Consider the following 24,534-nt stretch of genomic DNA (forward strand, 5'->3'; position numbering starts at 1 on the left):
TGTCTATGAATCTGATGGTCCCGGTTCGAATCCACGGGAGGATATCGGGGGAGGAACTCCGTGGTGTGTTCCTCTCTGCCTTTGGTCGATAAATAGATTGCTGGATAAACGAGGAGATAGTGTATTTGTGTCACACTCGTCCCGGTATTCAAGATTTAATGAGTCGTAGGTAAGAAACGCAGGGAAGTAGAGGCAATGAGTAACTTAGGGATATGTTCTCTCTCCCGTGGGTATCTGTGTCACACTCGCCTCCGTATTCAAGATTTCATCAGCCGTAGGAAGGAAGGCAGGAAAGAAATGGAGTAATGGGCAATGAGTAACCTGGGATCTTTTCCTGCTTTCCTTCCTGGGTATTTGTGTCACACTCTCTTCCATATTCAAGATTTCATAAGTAGGAGAGAAGAAAGGCAGGAAGGAAAAGAGTAACAGACTGAGTAACAGGTAATGATTAACTTAAGTTATGTTTTCATACTCAAGAATTCAGGAGTTTTAGGTAAGAAGGAAGGCAGGAAGGCAGAATAACAAGCAATGAGTAACGTATTGTATCTTCTCTTACTCTCTCTTACTCTTCCTCATCCTTACCTCAACCGTCTCAGTCTCTACCGCACACTGCCGCCGCCTCCACCTCCTCCACCGCCTCCTGCACCACCACCACACTCGAGGGGCGTGACTCCCAGTGGTCGTTCAATGGTCTCGTGCTGTTACTACGGGAATATTGACGTGCCGACTTCCCTCCCCCGCCCCCACACTCGAGCCTTGGTCCCGGGTGGGGGAGAGAGGAGGGGGAGAGCGGGAGAGATATTGCAGCACATCGGGGGGACGTTATTATTTAGTAACAAACGGTAAAGAGGGAAGAGATGGTATTTATGAGTCTCTTCCTACCCTTTTTCGCATCTTCATCCTCCTCCGCCTCTTTCTCTTCCTCCTCCTCTTCCTCCTTCTGCTCAGACACCGAAGCTTCATTCAAATATCCGTAGAGTGAAAAAAGTACACCGAGGTATATTTTTAGGTACGATATTTTTGCAACTAATAATTCCGGGGACCAACAGAAGGAAATAAAGTGGAGCGCTTGGTTGCTGGGAGAGGCGAGGCGAGGAGCGCGCTATCTGGCTGGCAGACACGCCCTCCTCTCAGGGTTCCGATACCACACCAGCTGCTGAAGTGGAATCTGATGCCGCATTGTTGATGACCTGCAGTGATATGGAGTTTAGTCTTCGCTGGTCACTACACGGAAGCGTTTTTCATTGGTGTATTATCACCAGCGACATAGACAGTGGTGGTAATGCAGCCAACATCTCATCAATGCTTCACATGGTGCTTGGAATAGTAGCTATAGTAGTAGTAATAGTTATTGCTGCTGCTGTTGTTGTGTTACAGGTGATGCGCATCATATACGAAAGATATGCAGTTCCAGATGTCCTACATAACTAAGACGTAATAAATCGGAATTTCTGCCAAGCCACATCGGTCACAAGCTACCCGATAATCTCAACTGTGGCGACGCAGACCTTGAAGACAGGCCGCGGCGCCCACTACCAACCACCTGCGGCGGCGTCACGTTCCCTAAGCCCATTCCCTCCCAGATTACATTTCCTTTTCGTACCGTCAGAGTTCCTCGTCACCAGACTGATCCACTGTCACACTTTCCCTTCAAGCCGCCATACTGTAGCTGTATCTGCTACAGCCTGCATATCGAACATTGCGTCTCTCACGATGAACTTGTCACGCGTTTTGTTCCGCGTGCACTTGTACACCAGATAATTTATTGATCATTAGGAAGGCAAATCTTCCAGAATAAATATGTAATGTGTATGAGCCGCTCTTGAGGCACAGCTAACTCGACCTTCTTTCTTACAGACCAACAGCAAGACCTCGACATCCCGAGCCTGCGAGTGGACGATGGCGAACGGCCTAAGAAGAAGGATAGAACCCTGTCCGGCAGCCTCGCGGGGATGTCGTCGGCAGCAATATCAGCAGGCGGAGAGAGGAGTGGCCATGTGTTGCAGTCCATTGCCTCAGCCTCGTCAGCAGCACAGGGCACGGCAGCAATCAGCGCGACCAACCGGGTGTCTATGTCCCAGATCCAGGGCGTCAAGAAGCCGCTGCTCCACGCGAACTCCTTCACTGGCGAGAAGCTACCCAAGTACGGCGTGGAGACCTGCCAAGAGGATGAGCTGGGCAAGGTACTGTGCTGGTGCTTTGTGTGAGGTGCCTTGAGGTCATGATATCGAGTGTGTGGGCCAGAGAGTGTCCTGTCTCGGGGCGATAGCGTGTGGGGCCTCAGATTGTCTCGTAGTCGATAAACTCTTCCCGCCTCATGGTTGGGTCATGTCTCGTATTGTTTGAGTGTGAGGTCCCAGAACGACCGTGCACAAAACAAGCCCCTGTATCAAACCATGCAATAGAATTCACTTTGTCAGTATCAGAAATGTATATAACAACAACAACAACAACAATAATAATAATAATAATAATAATAATAATAATAATAATAATAATGACATTTTTCCTAAGGAGTTTTGACCTTAGTTGTAATTTTGATTGTTATTTTTGGGCAGCTGGAGGAATATTGTGAAGAGGTAAATTAACATTTCCTCTGTCTGCCTCCAGTCAGTAGTGTCACTGCTTTTCTGTGCAAGCCACGTACAGACAAAACCATGAACCTCTCCCCACTCAGCCAGCCTCCACCTCAGCCACACCACACGCCACCTCCCTTAACAATACCTGTAATTCTGAGTTTCCCACACACAGTACACAACCTACAGATCATGAGGTTCCTGCCGAGCATACTCTCCCTTCTGTCCCGTGCACTGCTCTCACAATACACTCTTGGCAGGTGTTAGTTAATGGGAGACACTGATATGGTGCTAGAGGTAATTAGATGGCTGCATTTTACCTGTCATGATTAAAACTGATAATGCCACACCAGCATGTGACTAGAGCAAATGGATGGCTGTAGTTTGAGTAGAGATAAGGTCACGTGGTTTTATCAGTACACAACTGCATTAAAGAGAAACACCCACTCACTCACTGGCTCACTCACTCACTTTGTCTTGAGAAACCAGTCAATGTGCAGTGCTGTCTCTCTCCTTGTTGAGGGGGGGATCAGCACCTGTGGTTTCTTGAGTCCTATACAAACACTTAGCTACATTGCATTGGTCACTCTACATTGCCTGACCTCTTCTCATATTTTGCTGACATCCTTCACCAACTCATATATACAGAGACTAAAGTTGAAGTTATCATAATCAAACTAAAATTATGTAGTGTGACTTACGCCCTAAACTTAGATTTGTCCTTCTTGTTATGCATCCTCATCATTCCAGTGTAAAAGTAGCTAGTTCACTCACAGCTCTACCGTCACCTTCATCATTGTTATCATCATCAGTGATCACCATTACTATCATACAAAAAATATATATATATTTCAGGCCCAGTAAAAGACAAACATCTTAGTTCCACTTATTCCTAGTCTTCATGAGTGGTGTCAGTCCTACATTCTCCCAGCTCTTTGCCTTGGAAGACATGTGGTGGCACCTACTTTGTAGAGAGCACACACTCATGCCCATTGCCATAACTATAAGCTGGATCATATGTACTTTGCACTTGAGGTGACATTAGCCACAGTTAGTTAGTTTCACTCTTGTACACATGCATCCTCTGTGAATAGACTCTTAAAGATTGTCAAAGGAAATTTAGATTTATGAATATTCTGTACATTTCAGATACTGGAGGACATTGACAAGTGGGGCATTGATGTGTACAGGATCTCTGAGCTGTCCGACAGTAAGCCACTCACCACCGTTACTTACGCAATCTTTATGGTAAGTGTTTAAGCTGAGCAGTCACCACTTACTGCTTTGTATTGCATATGCTAATAACCATTCAAACTGATAAACCCATAAGAAATAAGTTCTACGTAATACATCTAATGTTTATATTTTCCATTCAGATCGTCACCACAGCATCTTCAGTCACCACCATGCCTTTCTTCCCACACAGGAAAGAGACCTGCTTAAGACGTTCAATATTCCGCCCAAGACCTTCATCACCTTCATGATGACGCTGGAGGACCACTACCTGAAGGATGTGCCGTACCACAACTCCCTGCACGCCGCTGACGTCACCCAGTCCACCCACGTCCTCCTCAACTCCCCGGCCCTTGAAGTGAGTCTCCCTGTCTTCCTTGTATGAGAACTATTCTTGTATTCTTGTATTTTTGTCCCATCAAAGCAACACTATACAGTTGTCTATAAAAGTATTGCTGAGACTTAATTTATGACTGATTATTGTGCCTGTTTTTAATATTCAGGTGTCTGTGCTTTTTATATCATGTCTCTAAGTTTAAAGCCAGCATGTCACTCTTAATTTTTAGCAGCATTGTAAAACCTCTTGCCCTGGCTGTCCCTCACACCAGTCCTCCTTGCAGAATGTGTTCACGCCCCTGGAGATCTTGGCAGCCATCTTCGCAGCTGCCATTCACGATGTGGACCACCCGGGCCTCACCAACCAGTACCTGATCAACTCCTCCTCAGAACTTGCCCTCATGTATAATGACGAGTCAGTCCTGGAGAACCACCACCTGGCTGTGGCATTCAAGCTGCTCCAGAATGAAGACTGCGACATCTTCACGAACCTCGGCAAGAAGCCCCGGCAGACCCTGAGGAAGATGGTGATTGACATGGTGCTGGCGACAGACATGAGCAAACACATGAGCCTCCTCGCTGACCTCAAGACCATGGTGGAGACCAAGAAGGTGGCTGGCTCTGGGGTGCTGCTCCTTGACAATTACACAGACAGGATACAGGTGAGTGTGAGGCTTAGGAGGACTCAATGTGGAATGAAAAAGCACAGGAAAATGAGGATATTAGGAGATTGCAAAGGGCTGATAATTTTTCAATGTAGATAAAGAAATAGAAAAACATGAGAGCATAAGAGAACAAAAAGACTGCAAAAAACCTATTGGCCTGCATAAGGCAACTCCTGGGCACTTAAAACTTAACACCTGGTGTCACCATCCAAGGATTTATCCATTAGCATTCTTCTGATAATGTATGATAATCTTTTTTCATATCATGGAATGCTGTTTTTCATGGCAGGAGCTTATACATCTAATCATCTAAAAAAAATGCCATCCATCATTCCCTACCAGGTGCTACAAAACATGGTCCACTGTGCTGATCTGAGCAACCCCACCAAGCCTCTTGAAATGTACAGAAACTGGGTCTCTTCTATCATGGAGGAGTTCTTCCAACAAGGTGACCGAGAGAGGGACCAAGGCATGGACATCTCCCCCATGTGTGACAGACATACAGCCACCATTGAAAAGTCACAGGTGAGGCACAGCTGACAGGTTACCTGTCTGTATGGGAAGCTTGAGTGAGGGAAGGTGAAGACAACATATGAGAGGAAAGGGATGAGAAACAGTTTTTTAGTAGAGAAGTGATGAATGAATGAGTGAATGACAACCTTCTTATTTTTTATGTAACAGGACCACTGAGCAAGAACAACAAATTATACATAAAAAATGCCCACTGAGGTGCCAGTCTCTAAAGAAGAGCCAAAAGGTTTAGCCAAAAATAGCAAAGATTATTTGAAGGAACATTTTTCCCTATAGAGATACAGGTGTGTGTTTATGTTTGTCCAGTGTAGTTTAGTGAAGTGTGGTGTCTTTGGCAGGTTGGCTTCATTGACTACATCGTCCATCCACTGTGGGAGACGTGGGCAGATCTGGTGCACCCCGATGCCCAGGACATCCTGGACACCCTTGAAGAGAACAGAGATTGGTACAACCGCATGATCCCTATCTCCCCCTCCTCCTCCTCCAATGACCTGAAGGAGGAGGACTACCCTGGAGATAACTCCCAGGATGCACCTGAGGAGGAGCTTTGTGCAGCTGCTGACAGGATCCAGATTCAGTTTACACTTGACGACGAAGGCAGTGGGAACAGAGGGCCGCCAGGAGACGCTCGGGGGGAGGATCCCACAATGTGACCGCTGGTGGCGTCCTACTGTGCCAGACTGAAGCGGAAGGTGATGCGGTGGCTGCACCTCAAGTGACGGCCCCTGCAGCGGGAGGCAAGGGGCACCGCTGCATCCCCGGTCCTCCTGCACACCCCTGCCTCTGGCCCTCACCTCCTTACCTCATGTTGCGAGATTTATTTGTGTCTGCCGCGGGCCCTGCTGGTTCGGGGCCGACCGCGTGGGCTTGTGTGAGCTCCCAGTGACTGAGCTAATGCCTGGCCTCAGCCAACCTACCCTTGCCTAATGTGATTTAATATATTCTTATAGTATTGATGGAGAGCCGGTCACAACAGTGAACAGTGCCAAATCGTTCCTTTTTAAAAGAAATATGGATCCTGTGGTGGTGGTTTGTTACATGAGAAAAGAGAACATTGGTGGGGAGTTGTCTGTCACACGAGGACTCTGTTCTTGGGTGGTCATTCCTTTTAAAGTACCAATCCCATGAAGGCAACGATGTGTGATGCCTCGAGAGCACAATTGTGGGGAGTTGATTATTCTTTATTTATTTATTTTTATTTATTCTTTTTTTTTTCTGTTTTGAGGACTAAGGCTTCTGTGTGGTACATATCAGATAGCAGCATCAGTAACCAGCACACGAGTAGTGCTTTCACTGTGCCAGTCTGGGGCATTATTACGTGAGCTCTTTCGTAACACAGGTGCCTGACGGGGTTTGCCGCTGCCGACACCCAGAGTAAACTTGCTGTCGGAGAAGCCAAAGATAATTTATTGCTTCAACCCCAGTGGACTAAAGAGCCACTGCTGTGACTGCACACTGCAGCTGCTGCACAGCTCGAGGGATTTAAGTTTGTACAGCAGCTGAGGACATGGATGGTGGGTCCTGTCAGGCAAATGAAACAAAAAATACAAAAAATACAAAAAAAAAAAAATGTCCCTCACTTGAAACTGATGTAAGAGTTTAGATAATATTATTGATTCCCTTTTTTCATTACTTATTTTAAGTAGTGTGGAAAAATTATTTGCCACCATTAGAATTTTTTTTCATTACTCCTTACTGTGCAAGGTTCATGAGTAGTTCGTTTTTAATATTTTTGCAATGTCACTTTGAGATTTTATTCTTTTGACAGCTTTTTTGGCGCTACCTTAGATGTTCGATGAACTTCACTGATGGGTTTTCACCGACTTTTGAACTAGGTAGCCGTGAAGAAGAGGTTCAGATTTTAGCATTTCATTCACTCTCTGCAGTAAACAACACAGGCACTTTGTAAACCTTCTCTCATTCTCTAGATAGCTTTTATGCTAACAAGTATTTTCCAGTCTTGAATCCTTCGACCTTTGAACAGTGTAGCATTGACCTCATCATGAAATGTGTTGTTTTCAAGGTAGATGCCTATAAAAGCATCAGTCAGCCCAGCTGTCCATCATCCTGAAATGTGCAGTTTAGAAAGAACCTATAAACTTTTACAATTGTTTCAGTCTGTAGGACACATTACTTATTCCACATTATGTTTGCTCTTTTTATAATAAAGTAAATTACTGTCAGCCAGTAATATTTAATTCAAAGTATATTAAGTCAGTAATTTACATTATTAAGCCACCAAATTGGCCTGTGATACTCAAACCATTGGACTTGCCTGAAATGAAGTAAATCTGAGCCTCTCAAGTAGAATACTCCCTTGTGATGAAGAGAGCCTAATGTGTGTCACGTTCCATCCCGCGCCGCCCAGTGTCGCTCACCAGCCACACTCCCAGCGCCCCTCGGCTCGGCACTGGCCACACCGGCAGCCCTCCAGTCCTTCCTGCAGTCCCCCGCCCTTCCCTCCCTCCCTCCTTCCCTCCCTCCTTGTAGACAGATCATGGCAATGGGGAAACTCTGATAAATATGCACCACACAGATAACCATTTCCATAGCCATGATGTTTGTGTCCACTCATTGCAGTCATTTCAGAGATCAGTGTTGCTCCTGTCTTTATAATGTAGTGTACTGTGCACTCCAGCCCTGGCGTTGGCACTGTGCTTGGCGCGCGTGTTCCCTCACAGTGGTGCTCCACAGGCACCGTGAACGGAGCCTCACTCGCCATCAGAAAAGACAGCTCAAGAGGAGAAAAGTGGGACAGTTTATCTCTGCAGATGTTTCCCCACAGACCTGAGGACAGACTCGCCCTTCACTAAATGCTAATTATTCAGATATATATATTTATTTTTTATAGTAGAAGCATTAATCCCACCTTTATGACAGGGTGACTGTATGTAGTTGTCTAATACCATGTAAATGTTAATTTTTCTCATAATTTATTGAATGGGTCTCCTATACATGTGTATTATTTTTAAAGTATTTACATGTATATAGAGGTGCAAGTAAATATTATCAGGTGTATAATAAGATGTATGAGTATTTAAGCAGTATTGCTTATTAACATATTTATATATATATATATATATATATATATATATATATATATATATATATATATATATATATATATATATATATATATATATATATATATATATATATATATATATATATATATATATATATATATAATGTACATACTTTATGTTAGATTGGTTGGCACCTCAGGTCTATTTCACTACCAGGACCATCTGCACAGACTATGATGAGACTCTGTGTAATAACATATTTACAGTAACTAACTATCCTGTAAAGATATGGGACTTTTTTTTCTGTTTTTTTTTTTTTTTTTTTTTTTTTTTTTTTTTTTTTTTTTTTTTTTAATGGAGAAATTATCATTGTTATTTGGTGTTGGGTCAGAGTAAATCTGGCCTGGCCCAAGCTGAGCCTAGGTCAGGGTTATGTGCTGATGAGTGACTGTGATGTTTTGCTGACTCATAATTGTGATGACTGTAACCCAGTGTGAGGGTGTTGGTGTTGCCGCCTGTTGAGCCAGGCGAGGGCAGGCCACGGGACATGGCTCGAGTTGTGTGTACAATCTGCTCTGCCAGGCTGAGGAACCATGTCTGATTCTCTTATGAAGATACCCAGTAAAATTACCACAGCTGAAGTGGCCACCAAACCAAACCACTTCCTGTGCTCAGTGTGTGGATCTTATTGTTTAAAAGTCCAAATGTGCTATATAACTAACTTATTTTTCAATTTATTTTTCTGAATCCTTACTCAGAAACCTTAATATTTTTGCAAATTATATAATGAGTGTATATTAATATATATTTTGTATCTGCTTAGAAGATATTGGTATATATGTTTGTTTCCCTTCCATGCACAATGAGGATCTTGTAACCAACAGTAAAAAATAGAAAAAAAAATGAAATCCTCCAGGACATATTTTAATTGTATCAGGAATCACCTGTGCAGAATTATTGTAAAACACTTTTGTCGACTTAAAGGTTGTGTTTCACATTGTTTAAGAATATATCTATTTTTAATACAGTATAACATTGTTTATATATCAATACTATATTTGTACTGTTCAATAAGTCACCAGTAACTGCAGAAAGTGTGTGCTGAACCTTTTTTTTTTCTCTCCTTTTTTTAAGTGTAGACGGAAATGCAGTATTTTCACAAGTGTGTTAGACGACTTACTGGTGGAGTTACATTGGTTACGTCTACATTATTCTTTTTTTTTTCCCATTCATATGATTGCAACAGATACAAGGCAGGTCCTTTCCTCTGCACAGAGCGCTACAGGGACAGAAACCTGTACTATTTCACACGTGAAGAAAGGAGGAAGCCAATGACGGTGGCAACGTTTCTTCCCATTTACTCCTCCAGGACATGGAAGAAGTAGGAGAGGTGGGAGGTGTGCGGAAGAGAGGGATGGGGCTTGGTGAGGGGTGAGGATGGCAGTAGAGCTTAGAGAAGGGTAACAGAATGGGAGGAGGGATACAGAGCATAGTCAGTGGAGGGTGTGGTTGGAGAGAGAGGTGTTGGGAGACCCTTGTGTTGGGGACGGAAGAGGTCAGATAGGGTATGGCCAGCAGTATACCCGAGTGTACTTCATGCCATGTGTACTATACCCCTCCACCCGTGTCTCGCACTGTGTGGCCACCTGCTGTTAGACTCCATCACATTTTCAAACCTTTCAACTTGGTATGCTTAGTCAATTGTACAGTCTGTTGTGCCTATGTATATATGGGTAATATGAAATCCGTATAAATTATATAATTTTATGTATAATAGTTAGAATTATTTAATAAAATAAACTTTTGGAATAAAGTTCATATTCACCTATCACCAAAGCCCGCGCAAAGTCTGACTGCTGAGCGACTCAGCATATTCACCAGCATGGCCAGAGGGTGACTGCTGGCCCACACTGTACTGTAACCCTTGTCCAGGTGAGTAACTGTACACACATTCCATGAAGGACGTAATACATATGCCTCAGCCATCACAGGCACCATGCTTTAAAGGCACATGACTGCAGTGCACTCTTTCATGCCCCCTGATTCATTGTCTGGGACAAGTTGGACTGAAGAGACGCTTACAGACTTGCCTTTCCTACTCGCTGTTTTACTGGCTATCCGCTGCTTGACCTCAGATGTACTGTGTTCATATGTCAGTGCCAGCTGCAAGAGTGTTACAGCAAAGAGAAAAATAAGGTGATGCTCATTGCAAACAATTAATTTTCTTACTTCCGACTTTCTCAATCAAGTGAATATAGGAACAAAGTAATTTACATTCATGTTATGGACCTTTTTTTCTTTTTTTTTTTTCACTGCATTAACTGGGATTCTCAGTCTTTTATAATTACATTAGGTTAAGGATTTGCTCACTCATGTGATACAAAGGGCCCTCTACTTGATGAAGCAGCCTTCCTACCCTTATTTTTAGCAAAGCGATTTGTCAACGCTGGGGATTTTAGTAGGTAAATATCATTGGCTATAAGTCGTGACGTGTAAATTAAAATTAAGCCACACCTTTCTCAACCTCATACCATATTCGCCACCCTTCCGTGTTCCAAACTACACGTGGTGTGTGTGTTGGGGGGGGGGGATTTTGCAATGTAACCGTACTCAATCGAACCCAACCCTGCAGCTACTACTACTACTACTACTACGGCTACTGATGCTACTACTACTACTAATAATAATAATAATAATAATTATAATAATAATAATAATAATAATAATAATAATAATAATAATAATTACTACTGGTGCTGCTGCTGACTCACGCTAAAGTTTGTAATATACACTACTCTCTCTCTCTCTCTCTCTCTCTCTCTCTCTCTCTCTCCGTACTAATGCATACGTTTTATCCTATCATATATCCAATCATAGCAGTCAATGCCATTTCTGTCCTATCTAACCCTTGTACAGCCTTATATATTATATCCTCCTATTATTCTTCTATGCCACTATAAGATTAATAATTATGTATTACAGCTACTAGCCTCTAAATGGTCTTTATGTGCTACAGGCTTTAACTCCACCGCACGTGTTTGGCTGTAGTAAGAACTACGCGGCACACACGCATACATACGGGGACACATCGATCTGCGTCGTGCGAGGACTCACTTCCTGTGTATGGGCGTCCCCTATCACCTTTCCCCTAGACTCCTGCTTAAGATGGGAGCCGCCCACTCTCCTTCCTTGCTTGGGCCTGCATAACACACACACGCACACACACATACACACTGGTACCATCATCGTTATCTTTCGTTATTATCACCATCACTGTGTCTGTAGGTTACTGCAAGACTCCCACAAACTTCGCTCATTTTGTCTGTGGGGCCCATGATTTTGGGGCTTAAGCAGTACTGATAGACTAGCTTGACAAGATTCTAACATGACTCAGTAGGTCACACAAACACACACACGCAGCTATGAGTAACTGCAAGCCTCTCCCAAACTTCACTATTTTTTTTTCTGTGATTATCACAGTACTGTTATTCTGGTCTTGAGAGTTTTTAGCGTGACTCAATAGAATACATTAGTCCACGTAAAGGGGAAAACCACCGAGGGCAGCTAACCCTGAACCTTGGTTTTATGAAGGACAAGGAGGTCTTTGACTCATACAAAACGCAACGTGGTGTGAGGACTGAGCTAGACTGCCAGAACAAAGAGACTGGGCGAGAAATGTCATGCGGGAAGTTTGTTATCATTATTATTATCATGACTAGTGTTGTTGTTGTTGTTTCGTGAATATGATCACTCAGTAGCCGATAGTTCCGATGATAGAAATAAGATAAAGAATAATATAATAATTAATTTGGTCAGTAGGTTACAACGCAACTGAACAACAGTGAGACCACAAATACGAATAGCAAAAAGAAGAATAGATACGAGTAAAAGGGAAAAAAAAAAAAAGGAAATTGAACCAAACATGATATAACAACACAACAAAAGCAGTAAACGGACAAACTTAACATACAAATATTAATTGTAGCAAGGAAACAGATAAAGCAGTGTAATAGAACTAATAATAGTCTTTCGTTCATTTGTTAGAGAAAAGGGAAATAAGTTGTAGAGAACTAAGCATGACACTGAAAGAGGAAAATATTGCGAAGACAAAAGGACAGTAACATTAACAGGATATATAAACTTGATAATGTAGTATAACAAAGACCTAAAACACGTTTTTGTCAATTAAATGGAGAAAGAAAAATATGTGCGACTGAAGAGCTAACATGACGTTACTTTTCGTAGCTTTTCGTAACTTCAAATAATGATGAGGAATGTAGAGATGGACATGACATAGAAAGAAGAGGAATATTGACAAACAATACCTTATAATGAAGTTAGAACAAATACAAAGCAGAGGAAGAGAGAAAGGGAATTGTGTTGCGGAGCTTAGACATGAAAATAGCGTGCCTTTCCGCAATTCAACAATAAAAGAGAAACATGACAGACGAAAGACAAAGCAAGATTGTAAACAACACGGTATGATGACCATAAGACGTAACAAGAGAGAGAGAGAGAGAGAGAGAGAGAGAGAGAGAGAGAGAGACAAGAGGAGATAGACTATAGAAAGAGAAAGGGAATGGTGTAACGGAGCATAGAGATGAGAATAGCGTGACTTTCCATAACTCTAATGGGAAAACAAACACAACATAAAACGGACAAAGCAAGTACAAAGATAAAATGTATAGTATGTTGACGCTAAGAAGCAGCACGAGGCAGACAAAGAAAAGAGGAGATAAAGTGTAGATAGGTAAACATGACATAAGTCCCCCGTTACCGATCAGCTGTGCGGTGACGTCACTCTGGAGTCTCGATCCTTGCACCACACTAAACATGACCAAACTCTTTCACATTTCTTTCATTTAACACCTCCCAAAGCCCTTGCGTTGTAAATAAAGCAGATTATATAGTTAATCTTTTATCCATATATCTATTTGTGAGTAGAATAAGGTAGTGGTGAGGCATAACTGTGTGTAATTCCATATAATTCTGTGTTCGCATGATATGTGCAGTGAGGCGCGAGGGGACTCCGGAGACAGCTGGCGAGGAGGACAGGAACTACACAGACAAACAATGGCTGAGAGGGAAGAGATTCTAGCCAATTTCCAGGTAATATCTAACTTCCATGGGCGTTATTAGGAATAGAAGGGCTCTCTAATTAAAGGGCAGGGGCTGTTTTATGCTTGTATTGAACCTGAGTTAGTTGCAGCCTCCCTGTGTGCTCCGAAAGAAATTATTCAGAAAACAGCAACATGAGTAGCAACGCTTGCTTACCGAGTCCATATATGCTTAGTAATATTCAGTGTACTCCTGTGAAATTATTAAGAGATATTTCCATACAGCTGCTTTGCTCCTGTTTGCCTGTGTGAGTGTGTATATGTATGTAAGTGCACATGTGTCTCACTGTGGCCGTGTGAAGTGGTTCTTGTTATGCATTCACTACATTGGTTTAACTGATTCGTTATTACTCCAACGCATTGCACAGACAGGAAAACAGTGCTGGTTTGAGTAAGTTTCACAAAGCTCCACTCGCCCATATCAGCAAGCTCATGATAATATTGGGCTTTCGAAAATTTCACTTATTACTTGTCAAGTTTCACCTTGATGTTACACTCAAGAAATCGTATGTGGCAGTAAAGCATTAGTTGTGTTAAATTTAGTTGCGTAATGGCCTTGATGATTTGTTAGTACCAGGGTTTCAAGCCAATATTGATTTTTTTTCATTGAAAGTAGTTCATATCTTAATTTCTGTAAAATTGTATATGATTGTTGCAGTTTGATTAAGGATTTTATTCTATGAGATTATATTAGTAAGCCCTTGAAGGAAATTTAGGGTTATTATTGCTCATTTTGTTGCGATCCACACAGTAAGTACATCATCATCAGGAACTCGCACTAACAGCACACTGGAGGCAGATGGCAAAAACCAAGAATAGCATCAAGTGAGAGCTGATAGGATGCAGATTCCACATTCATTATTATGTAGCCTCCACTTCACCATATCCATAACAATATGTTGTGATCAGAGGGACTTCATCCTGGATGAAAATTTTCCACCCATGTCAGGCTCAGGAATCTAATGTGCATCATAGGCTAGGGCATGTACTTTAGCTGTCAAGCCACAGCAGTCAACTTGGAACAATGAGAGCATGCCAGACCTTGACCATCCAACCTTTACAGTGGCCTAGGGGATTTGTTTTATGTCTAACATTCTTATAGGCTTATTTCAGTATTTACTAATGAATTGCATAGGGAAGCATTTCTCTGTTTAGTGCCATTTTTTAGGGAAGTTGGAACAAGTGTACAGCTTACTTGTACTGGTTGGCAGGCATGTTCAGGCATTGAGGATGTCGGTGAGGCCTTCATGCACCTGGAGGCCGCCAACTGGAACCTTTTGGAGGCACTCCAGGTAGTCATGCCGCAGGAGGCCACTACAGCCACGCCTACACAGCCACCTCCCCTGCAGGCAGTGTCACAGGTATGGTGCAAGGAAACATTTAGGCTGGCAGGAACTGAAGGAGCTGTGTGCTTTCTTCTAAGCAGTGGACATTCAGACCTCATCTGGTAAACCACATCTGACAAGCCACATCTGGTTGTCGCACAGAAGTTCTGTGTAATTCCAGGAAAAACTTAACTGTTTCATCTTTATTGAAATAATATGTCTGCATCTTTTTTGTATACTTATTTCCATAAAACAGGAAAGACAGCTTAATCTAGTGAGTATGGTGTTGAAATATTATACATATATGATGCTTATGCCATTTTTCTCGTAACATTACTAATGAACTGATTAGAAGATTCTATGTATAGTGTTGCAAGAGTATCTTATACATTTTTTTATGTACCAAAGCTAACATATTTTTTACAATGTTTTCAGCCAGAGGTGATAAGTGTTGACTCCTCACCTGAGTCCCTGCTACCACCTCCTATACCCCCCCTGCCCCCGTCCATCTCCCCTGCACCCACACCCTCCTCCTCTCACACACCGGCAGTCATGGACGTGAACATTCAGGTGAGACAAGATATGACACACCATCTTGGGGCCAGATTCAGGCCGTCAGTAGTATATGTATTACTTATATGAGTATAGGCAAATATCAGTTTACAAACATTCAGTTTATATATATATATATATATATATATATATATATATATATATATATATATATATATATATATATATATATATATATATATATATATATATATATATATATATATATATTATTTTTTTTTTTTTTTTTTTTTTTTTTTATGAAAATATTTTTGTCATTTGTTCCAATCTAGGAAGGCAATAAAATTCTTAAATTATTCCAAAAGATACTGAAAATGCATTAAGTTGAAAATGCACAATGTGTGGTTGCTTTCAGTTTACAAAATTTCAGTATTTAAACAAACAATTTTATAAATTGAGATTTACCTGTATTGTTTGTGCATTACAATAGATCCTTGTGTATTAGTACATAATGTGAACACCTTTAGAGTTTTATGGAAACTATTCATACAAATAAATGGGCAGTGCACTCTTGAAATAGGAAGCAGTTCTTATCTTTTTTTTTTTAAGTAAGAGGGATACAAGCCTAGGACAGCTGAAAGGAAGAAAAAAAGTCCACTGAGTAATGATGGGCAGCCTAATAGTGTTATTAGATTGAAAGACTGAGCACTGGCAAAAGGAATTTTTTATTTATGTAAGAGGGACATGGGTCTAGGGCAACAAAAAAGAAGAAAAAAAAAGCTCACTGAAGTGCCAGAAGGTTATTCTAGACAGCTTCATGCAACCAAACTGGCAGCTCAGAGTCATGAAATAGACTCAGGGATAGAAAACAGGGATTGTTTTTCTTTTTTATGTAATAGGGACATTGGCCTAGGACAGCCAGAAGGAATGAAGGAGAAAAAAAAGACTTGCTACTGGTGGTGGGCAGCTTTCTGTACACAAGTGGTTGACACTGGTATGGTTTAGGTGCTGTGTGGCGGGGCATCTGAGGGCAGCACCTTCCCCCTGGAGCTTCCCGGCACAACATCTGTGAGTGAGCTGCGCACAATGCTACACCAGCTGGTCGGCATCAATCCCTGCAATCAGGTAACATGACCTCCATGCTGCCACTCCAGGTTATCAAGGCAGTCTTTTGTTACTTTTTACTCCTTAGGAGGAACTATTGTGTAAAGTGTTGGGTTACATATCTTTTGGTTGGAGTGGTTTTCTTGTTTTTTGCTTTATTCTTCACACTTTTTTTTTCCACTCAGAACAAACTGTTGTATGAAGTGTTGGTTATATATCTTAGAGGTGTGAGTACTTTCCTGTTATTTTTGTTGTATTCTTCATGCAAAAGCTTTTCTGTTTTGCTTTTAGTCTTATGTACTGCTTGACTGACATGTACTTTCTTTCTTTCCTTTCTTTTTTATTTATTTATTTATTTGTTAGTATCAGCAATGTGTATGTGAATGTCTTGCATTGTCTGGGCAATCCCTTTGTGGGATTACTGGCCTGGTATATATAGATAGATATGATATTTTCATTTTTTTTATGAACAGATCTTGGAAGGCTTTAAAGTCCCGGTGGAAGACAGCACAATGATCACCCCAGAACTGCTGCCTGAGTCCCGAACACTATCTCTCAATGCTCATGCTTCTGTCCCCTATGAAAACTACTTTGAGAGGTGAGAAATGCTTTGTTCCCTTCCTTATTTTATTTACACTTAAGATTTCTGGCACCAAACAGACTAGGGACACATTCCTTTCCTTTTTTGCTTCTTTTGCAAATGATTTCTGACTCCTACCAGATAAGGAAGACACTATTCCTGTGCTTTACTCCTTTTACAACTACCTTTTCTCAACCCTTTTCTATTTTTCTAAGCAGTAACCTTTTCTCATTCCATTTTTTCACCAACACTTCCTTTCCTTTATTCTCTCTCTTTCTCTCTCTCTCTTCAAGCACCAACCTTTTCTCATACTCTTTTGCCTTGCCTTTAGAATCAACGGTGCCCACGGAGACCACTACCTCCTGCTGATCCACGACGAGACAGGCAACAAGGACTACAGCCTCAAGTTTTCTGGCTCGAAACGCATCCGGGAGATCAAGAGTGACATGCATGACCTCACCAGCATAGCCGTGCGCCACCAGCAATGGACCGGCTGGCCTCCTAACATTGATGAGGAGAATGTGGGTCTTTTTTGCTTATTCATGTGTTTTGTGGTTTTGTATTTCTCTCTCTCTCTCTCTCTCTCTCTCTCTCTCTCTCTCTCTCTCTCTCTCTCTCTCTCTCTCTCTCTCTCTCTCTCTCTCTCTCTCTCTCTCTCTCTCTCTCTCTCTCTCTCTCTCTCTCTCTCTCTCTCTCTCTCAGGTTATGGAGGATAATGAAAGTCTGTATTGTTCTTCTGTGACTTTGTTCTTCCCTTCCCTACTCTATTTATTGTGTTCTTATTTGTTTTCATGTGCTATTTCATTTTTTACTTCTTTTCTTCACTTTGCTCCACATTATATTCACATAATTTTGAGTTACATGCAGTATATGACATAAGCTCATCCATACTTTTTATTAATTTCCTAATATTTGTTTCTGTTCATAGTGATTTCATAGGGAAAAGGAAGATAGTGAAATTCAACCTACCTTATTGTTTTTAGTGGACTGAAGGAGGACAGTTTGAATAAGCCAGTTATCAAATTTACAGGCAACTCTGGCATCATCCGGCATCAGCAAGCAGCACCACCTGACAGTACGGAGGGCGATCACCAAAGAGCGAACTCCTAAGACTCAACGGAAGGTACGTGGTAGGACTGAACAGCCTGTGATGGAGGACCAAGGTCTCTCTGATATTAGAAAGGAAAGAGCAAGCTAAATATTTGAGTTGTCTGTGAATAATAGTTTTGACAAAGAAACATTCTCATTGTCAAAAGAATTAAGAAATTGGAAGACAAAGAGGAAATTTATCAGTGCTTATATGTATTCATTGACAACTTTAGTGTGGTGATGCTTGCAATAATGTGAAGATGTGCTTATAGAGAGAAAGAGAGAAGGTAAGGTAACATAAATTAAGACAACAAATTAAATAGAAATCCATCTATGTACCTGGCTGAGTCTCACACAGGGTGACCCAGACAAGGAGAAGCAAAAAGATTAAGATAAAACATGTAATAAAGCTTGTAATAGAGAGCAGGAGAGGTAGCATACTTGTCCCTTCTTGATAGTACTGATGGACACAAGAGAGAAATAGAAGTTAAAACATATAGTAAGGCATGTAAGAGGGAGCAAGAGCAAGAGAGGTATCATACTTGTTTCCTATTGACAGGTGCTGATGGACACAGGAGAGAACAGCTCTGGTGACGAGTTTGAGGACGCATCAGAACTCCTCAATGATGACGACGACTTCCTTGCCATGATGGACGTTCCAGCCACCAAAAAGCCACAGACGCTAAGTAAGTTACCAATAGGGATGTCTTATCATAACCTGTGGGATTGGAGGGCCATGTGTGCTCATTCTTGACTGTATGATTAAAAGTCATATTAGTATGTCATTATTTTTGTAAATGCTAATCTCTACCATTTTCTCTTGAATAACTTCATTATTGTACTATATGTTTGTTATTTTAGGTTTTTCTTTTGTATTATCAGTTATTATTGCTGTTATTCTTAAAAACAAATCTCCTTCATATTCTCTGAAGTAACCTCTTTATTGTATGATCTGTTAGTTTTAGTTTTTCTTGTGTATTGTCAGTTGTATTCGTGCTTTTGTGATTGTCAAAGGTGTAATCTCAGTCACAGAGATAAGCTTTGGTTTGAATTTGAATAGTTTTTACCTCATATGACTCACTACTGTGATGATTAATGCAGTCAGTCTGTCTTCTTTCAGGGGACACTGTATTATTGTACTTAAAACAGAATCGGTCCATTTTTTACAGACTGTCCCGTTTACTCTTAGTCTTTCACCAACCACTTCCTGCAAACTTCATTTCATACACTTCACCACACTTCATTATCTCTCTCTTCCTCACACACAACTTCCTGTAGTCTTCATTTCACCCCTTCACCACACTGTACATTATCTTTTCCCTCCTCATCCACCAGTCCCCCATTTCACATTCACCACTTTCCACAGTACCTGCTGACGTGGATGATGAGGTGATGGGGGTCATACACTTCTCAGAGGAGTTCAGGAATCGTTACGGGAGTTGTGTGCCCATGTTCTACCAGGGATCGCTGGAAGACGCGCTCAAGGAGTCTGTTCTGCTTCCTGCTAAGAATGTGAGTGACTGTGCATGGGAAGTCCACCCATGGAAAGATACATTTGTCATGGTAGTCCATAAGAATATAACAAACTAAGAACATGAGAAAATAAGGGAAGCTGCAAGAAGCCGTGGCAGTTCCAGTATGAAACATGCCTACTTATTTTTGCCTATCATTCTCATTCACAAATTTGTATAATCTTCTTTTAAAACTGCTTGAACGAGTACAAGTAGTATTCTATTAATATCTCAGGCTAATGTACTCCTCCATCCATGCACCGGACTGATGTCTCTTGTATATATATACAAGGCTGACATCTCTGTCTACATGCTAAGCTAACATCCCCTCAATTTTGTCCCTCCAATCTGCATACCAGGTTGACATTTCTTTTATTTATATACTGAACTGATGTCTTCTCTGCTTATATGCCAGGCTGAGTTCACTTCTAGCCACATACTAGGCTGGTATACCATCTATTATTTACTAAGCTGATGCCTCCTCTGTCTATACCGAACTGACCTATTCTCTATCCACATACCAGGCAGGGAGCATTACCAGCAGTGTACTGATTGTTTTTGTGTTGAACCTTTACAGAGGAAATTGCTGGCTGTGTACTTACACCATGATGGCAGCATCCTGTCCAATGTGTTCTGCTCTCAAGCCCTCTGCCAGGTCTCTGTGGTGGACTACCTATCTGCCAACTTCATCGTCTGGGGCTGGGACCTGACACATGAGGCAAACAAGGCGAGGTATGGCCATGAGTGTTGCAGTTTGTGTTCAGCGTCTTTTTTCAGCTGAATCTTAAGTCCTCTGATCTGTTGACACTATTGGTTGTTTATTTTATATATTCAGTGGTCACTCGTAGTTTTATTTTCAGCATCTTCCCTTAATGTTGATTCCTCTGATCTGCTGACATTCTATTAATTACTGGTTTTATACAGACATGACCAGCAAATGAAAAGGGCTTAGTATTGAGAGGAAATGCAAAACTACAGGAGGTGAATTGATTTATGATCATGATTTTGCTGGTGAATTTTATTTTAGGAGCATACAGATTACAAATTCTTCAAGGTATGAGTAAAATAGTGCCATTCTTGAGAGAAAATTCAAGAATACAGGAGGTAAATTGATTTTTGATCATGACTTTGCTGGTGAAACTTATTTTAGAAGTCTACAGGTTACAAATTCTTCAAACTATGTTGTACTTCATCGTGATTTACAAATACTGAAGTTGCACATACAAATAAAAATCGGAGACAATCAGTACCTAAAGAATGCAGTCATTTGGTTGGCTAAAGTACCTAAAGAGTATAATTATTTGGTTGGCTCCCCAGATTACTTAACTTAGTCACCACACACTTTGGGTCCATCGCCTCAACCACAGTGAGGAACTTCAATGTGGACAAGCTGCCAGCACTGCTCGTCATCACCCGCACCAGAGGGGTCATTGAAGTCCTCTCTGTTATACATGGTGAGCACACACACACACACACAGTCTCTCTCTCTCTCTCTCTCTCTCTCTCTCTCTCTCTCTCTCTCTCTCTCTCTCTCTCTCTCTCTCTCTCTCTCTCTCTCTCTCTCTCTCTCTCTCTCTCTCTCTCTCTCTCTCTCTCTCTCTCTCTCTCTCTCTCTCTCTCTCTCTCTCTCTCTCTCTCTCTCAACATTTTTTTTTTTTACTGGTGTTTACTTTCTCCATTTACTGATGCTCCTGCACCCTCAGGCAATGGAGTGTTAGACGAGGTTATGACGTCTCTGCTCCATGCGACGGAGATGTTTGAGGAGCAGCGGGCCACTGAGGTGCACGAGGAGGAGGCCAGGGATGCGAGAGAGGCTGTGAAGGCTGAGCAGGATGCTGCGTATATGGAGAGTCTCAAGGCAGACAGAGCAAAGGTACCACTAACTCTTGGGAAGATTTGTAACCAGATAGGATGTCAGTGACAAGAGGCAGCAGACAGATGTATATTCACTGATAACACTTGGCTCTTTTTTTTTTTTCAGGCGGCAGCTAAGAAGCAAGCTGAAATGGAAGAGAAGGAGGAGCGAGCGAGAGCAGAGTCTCTCAAGCAGCAGGAGGATGCTCTCAAGGAGGTATGTGTGTGTGTGCGTGTGTGTGTGTGTGTGTGTGTGTGTGTGAATTTACCTAGCTGTATTTACCTAGTTGTGACGTACAGGAGAGGAGCTAAGCTGATACTGTCCCGTCTCCATAACTGTTTTTATCCAACTTTTCCTTAAAGTGTGTGTGTGTGTGTGTGTGTGTGTAATGTTTTATCTTTTTGCTTGTTCATTCAAACTGTCTTCTTTCATTATCAAAGATTTGCTTTACCATTTTTCTCTTTTTGGCCATTCAGACTGTCTTTCATCATTCTCAGAGATTTACTCATTTTCCCTCATATTATTTATCTATTTATATGTGTTTATATTTATTTACCAAAGTATTCTGTCCTATGCACATAATAACAACACACATGCAATACAAAATGCTGAATAACTCTTCTGTGATCTAATAGTCAACATGGTTAGCCATGAACCCCAGAAGGCTTGGTTTAAGTCATCTGCTTGTATGAGGCAGTCACTATCCAACCACAGATACTGATCATCCCTTGTGTGTTGGTTGATAGCAGCAGGTATTTTGGGAAAGGTAGACTGAGATGCCTACACTAAAAGGTGCATTCAAATTAAGTTATCAGAGAAAGAACATTTTCACTCATTAGACTTATGGTGTGGATGCACCTTTTAACTTTAGTAGTAACCCAATCGTGTTAGTTTCCCATATGCAGAGGGATAAAAGTCTTAATCCGCCACAGGCTCATGGGTCAAAGAGATGGACTTGAGCAGCGAGGCAACACATACACTGGGATATACAACCAACTATACCAATACAAATCCACACAGTACACAAGAAACACTTAACAGAGCAAAACACCAGCATGATAAATAAGCCCCTACTTGTGAGACGGTGCCATGTGACCTCTTTCTTGCGGCACCTTTACACAATCAACCTCCACACAACAGGCTGTGCGGGCCTCCCTGGAGACAGACCTGCCTGAGGAGCCTGACGTAGACTGCCTCCACCCGGTCTCCACCCTCCGTTTCCGCATACCTGGTGGTGAAACCTTCAGCCGCAATTTCTTGGCCAGTACAACCCTTCAGGTGTGTTGAGTGGAGTTGGATACACATGCTGAGTCTGTGATTAAGATTGTTGAGTTGTTATGAGGTGCTGCTGCTTTGGATATGTGAGAAAGAGAAGAGTAGCCAATTTTAAGCTGCTTAGATTATGCAATAGGGATTAACTTGTTTAGAACATAAAAACAAAATAAGGGATGCTGCAAGAAGTTCTCCAGCCTACATGTGGCAGTCCTTGTGTGTTTGTGATTGAAGTTATTGAAATCATGTGAGGTGTGGGTGCCAGGAATGTGTGAAAAATTACTGATAAGCTTGATTTTAGTGCTGCTGAAAATACATTTAGAATACAGAGTGTGGTGGAGGTATTGTGATATATTTTCAGTGGCGATAATATTGTTATGTTCTCCAGGTGCTGCTCAACTTCCTACACGTCAAGGGCTACCCCGCAGATGAATACAAGTGTCTGCAGTCGTGGCCTCGGAGAGATGTAAGTGCTTGCTGCTCATTGCCCTTGGCCATGTTGGTTATTGTTGCACCAATCACTTCATCATCTTATAATTCATTGTCATAAGAGCTGGACAGTGTAAATGAAAATTAAAATGATCTTTCCATGTAGATGTATTTCACAACACATGTTTTCATAGTGCATTTCTGCACATTCTTCCTTGTCTCATAAGTTGATATTGCAGTCACTCACCTCTGTTTGCCTTGGCTTGCAGGTGAGCTCTCTGGACAGCTCCAAGACCCTGATGGACTACAAGCTGTATCCTCAGGAGACCCTCAACATAGAGGAGCGATGAAGAGGAGCCGGCACGCCGTGTCTGTGTCTCCGGGTGGGCAGGTGTAGGGAGGCAGGTGACTGCTGGAGAACATCCTAGGTGAAGTTTTCCATTGTTTTATTTTGTGAATGTGGTTTTCTCAGAAGTCACATTTAATTCTTATCACCTGAGGGTGTTTGTTTGGTATTGTCCTTGGTATTGTCCTTGGAAGACACTGAATGTAATTACAGTAATTCATATTCAGGTTTTGTTATCAATTTGGTGTCAAGAATGTGAAGAAGTCAAAGCTAGTGACAGATTATAGAACTCTGCAGGCTATGTACATAGGAGGCTCTACAAAGTTAACATTTGAAGCTAAAAACTATCAGTGTTAAGCAGAAGTTTAGCATTTTGAAAAGAGTATATATACACATATATATTTCTGAAACTTACTCAGATATCAAATGTAAATTCTTGTAGGTTTAAATTATTGGAAAGTAATTATGCATCTAATTTTATAAAGACTAAGAATATAAATAATATAATAACTATGTGTTTTGAAAGTTTATACTATCAAAATTTGCACCTGTATTCTTCTTCATTAGTTACCTTATACAGCAAGGCACCGAGCTCTTGAGTTGTAAGTTGTGGAGCAAGTAGTGCTCTCCACCTCCCGCCACGCCCCCCAACCCTCAGTCCACATTTGTCTGCTCTTGATTGGTTGCTTGCTTGACTGACAACTGACAGAGAGAGAGAGAGAGAGAGAGAGAGAGAGAGAGAGAGAGAGAGAGAGAGAGAGAGAGAGGTGCATATGTGTGATGTATCCTAGTGGCTCCTGTAGATAGTGGATTTTTTACTGAAGTGTTGTGTCAGAGCGTTGTTACCACATCCCTCCCTTGCTTCTAGGTGCATTATGTATTTAACTTTGTAATTGTAAGGTGAACATTTCCTATCAGAACAAAAGTTAAAGGCTAGAAATTTGAAATAATAAATCATAAATATATCTCGAAAAAAAAAACAATCTTTATTATCTAAGAAAATTTGTTGATAGATGGGACTGAAGA

The 24,534-nt window shown here is 41.5% G+C and overlaps 2 protein-coding genes across 6 annotated transcripts in view; both read left to right on the plus strand.

Annotated features, from left to right (window-relative positions):
* LOC135111987 (3',5'-cyclic-AMP phosphodiesterase-like) overlaps positions 1–10,180 on the plus strand; it is a 148,302-nt gene extending 138,122 nt beyond the window's left edge. For all 5 annotated transcript variants that reach the window (XM_064025737.1, XM_064025736.1, XM_064025738.1 and 2 more), the window contains 6 exons: positions 1,858–2,183; positions 3,726–3,824; positions 4,003–4,167; positions 4,430–4,807; positions 5,153–5,335; positions 5,680–10,180. In XM_064025737.1, coding sequence (XP_063881807.1) covers positions 1,858–2,183; positions 3,726–3,824; positions 4,003–4,167; positions 4,430–4,807; positions 5,153–5,335; positions 5,680–5,994 — 1,466 coding nt within the window. In that variant the 3' untranslated portion in view covers positions 5,995–10,180. The remainder of the gene's footprint in view (positions 1–1,857; positions 2,184–3,725; positions 3,825–4,002; positions 4,168–4,429; positions 4,808–5,152; positions 5,336–5,679) is intronic.
* A 3,138-nt stretch (positions 10,181–13,318) lies between these two features.
* On the plus strand, positions 13,319–24,018 carry LOC135111988 (FAS-associated factor 1-like). Its single transcript, XM_064025741.1, has 16 exons — positions 13,319–13,476; positions 14,696–14,845; positions 15,245–15,379; positions 16,328–16,447; positions 16,900–17,024; positions 17,338–17,527; positions 18,037–18,129; positions 18,655–18,781; positions 19,462–19,607; positions 20,184–20,338; positions 20,924–21,060; positions 21,310–21,479; positions 21,588–21,677; positions 22,602–22,739; positions 23,122–23,199; positions 23,432–24,018. The coding sequence occupies exons 1-16, from the start codon at positions 13,372–13,374 to the stop codon at positions 23,510–23,512; spliced, it is 2,040 nt and encodes a 679-aa protein (XP_063881811.1). The 5' UTR covers positions 13,319–13,371; the 3' UTR covers positions 23,513–24,018.
* Positions 24,019–24,534: the final 516 nt, after the last annotated feature.

This window comes from Scylla paramamosain, chromosome 23 (assembly GCF_035594125.1).
Source record: "Scylla paramamosain isolate STU-SP2022 chromosome 23, ASM3559412v1, whole genome shotgun sequence".
Taxonomy (NCBI): domain Eukaryota; kingdom Metazoa; phylum Arthropoda; class Malacostraca; order Decapoda; family Portunidae; genus Scylla; species Scylla paramamosain.

Bases quoted from the DNA above. Each gene is read 5' to 3' on its own strand.
- LOC135111988 (XM_064025741.1), top strand. From the start codon at position 13,372: ATGTGCAGTGAGGCGCGAGGGGACTCCGGAGACAGCTGGCGAGGAGGA. The intron at 13,477-14,695 runs GTAATATCTAAC...ACTGGTTGGCAG, and splicing joins AGATTCTAGCCAATTTCCAG to GCATGTTCAGGCATTGAGGA. The intron at 19,608-20,183 runs GTGAGTGACTGT...GAACCTTTACAG, and splicing joins TTCTGCTTCCTGCTAAGAAT to AGGAAATTGCTGGCTGTGTA.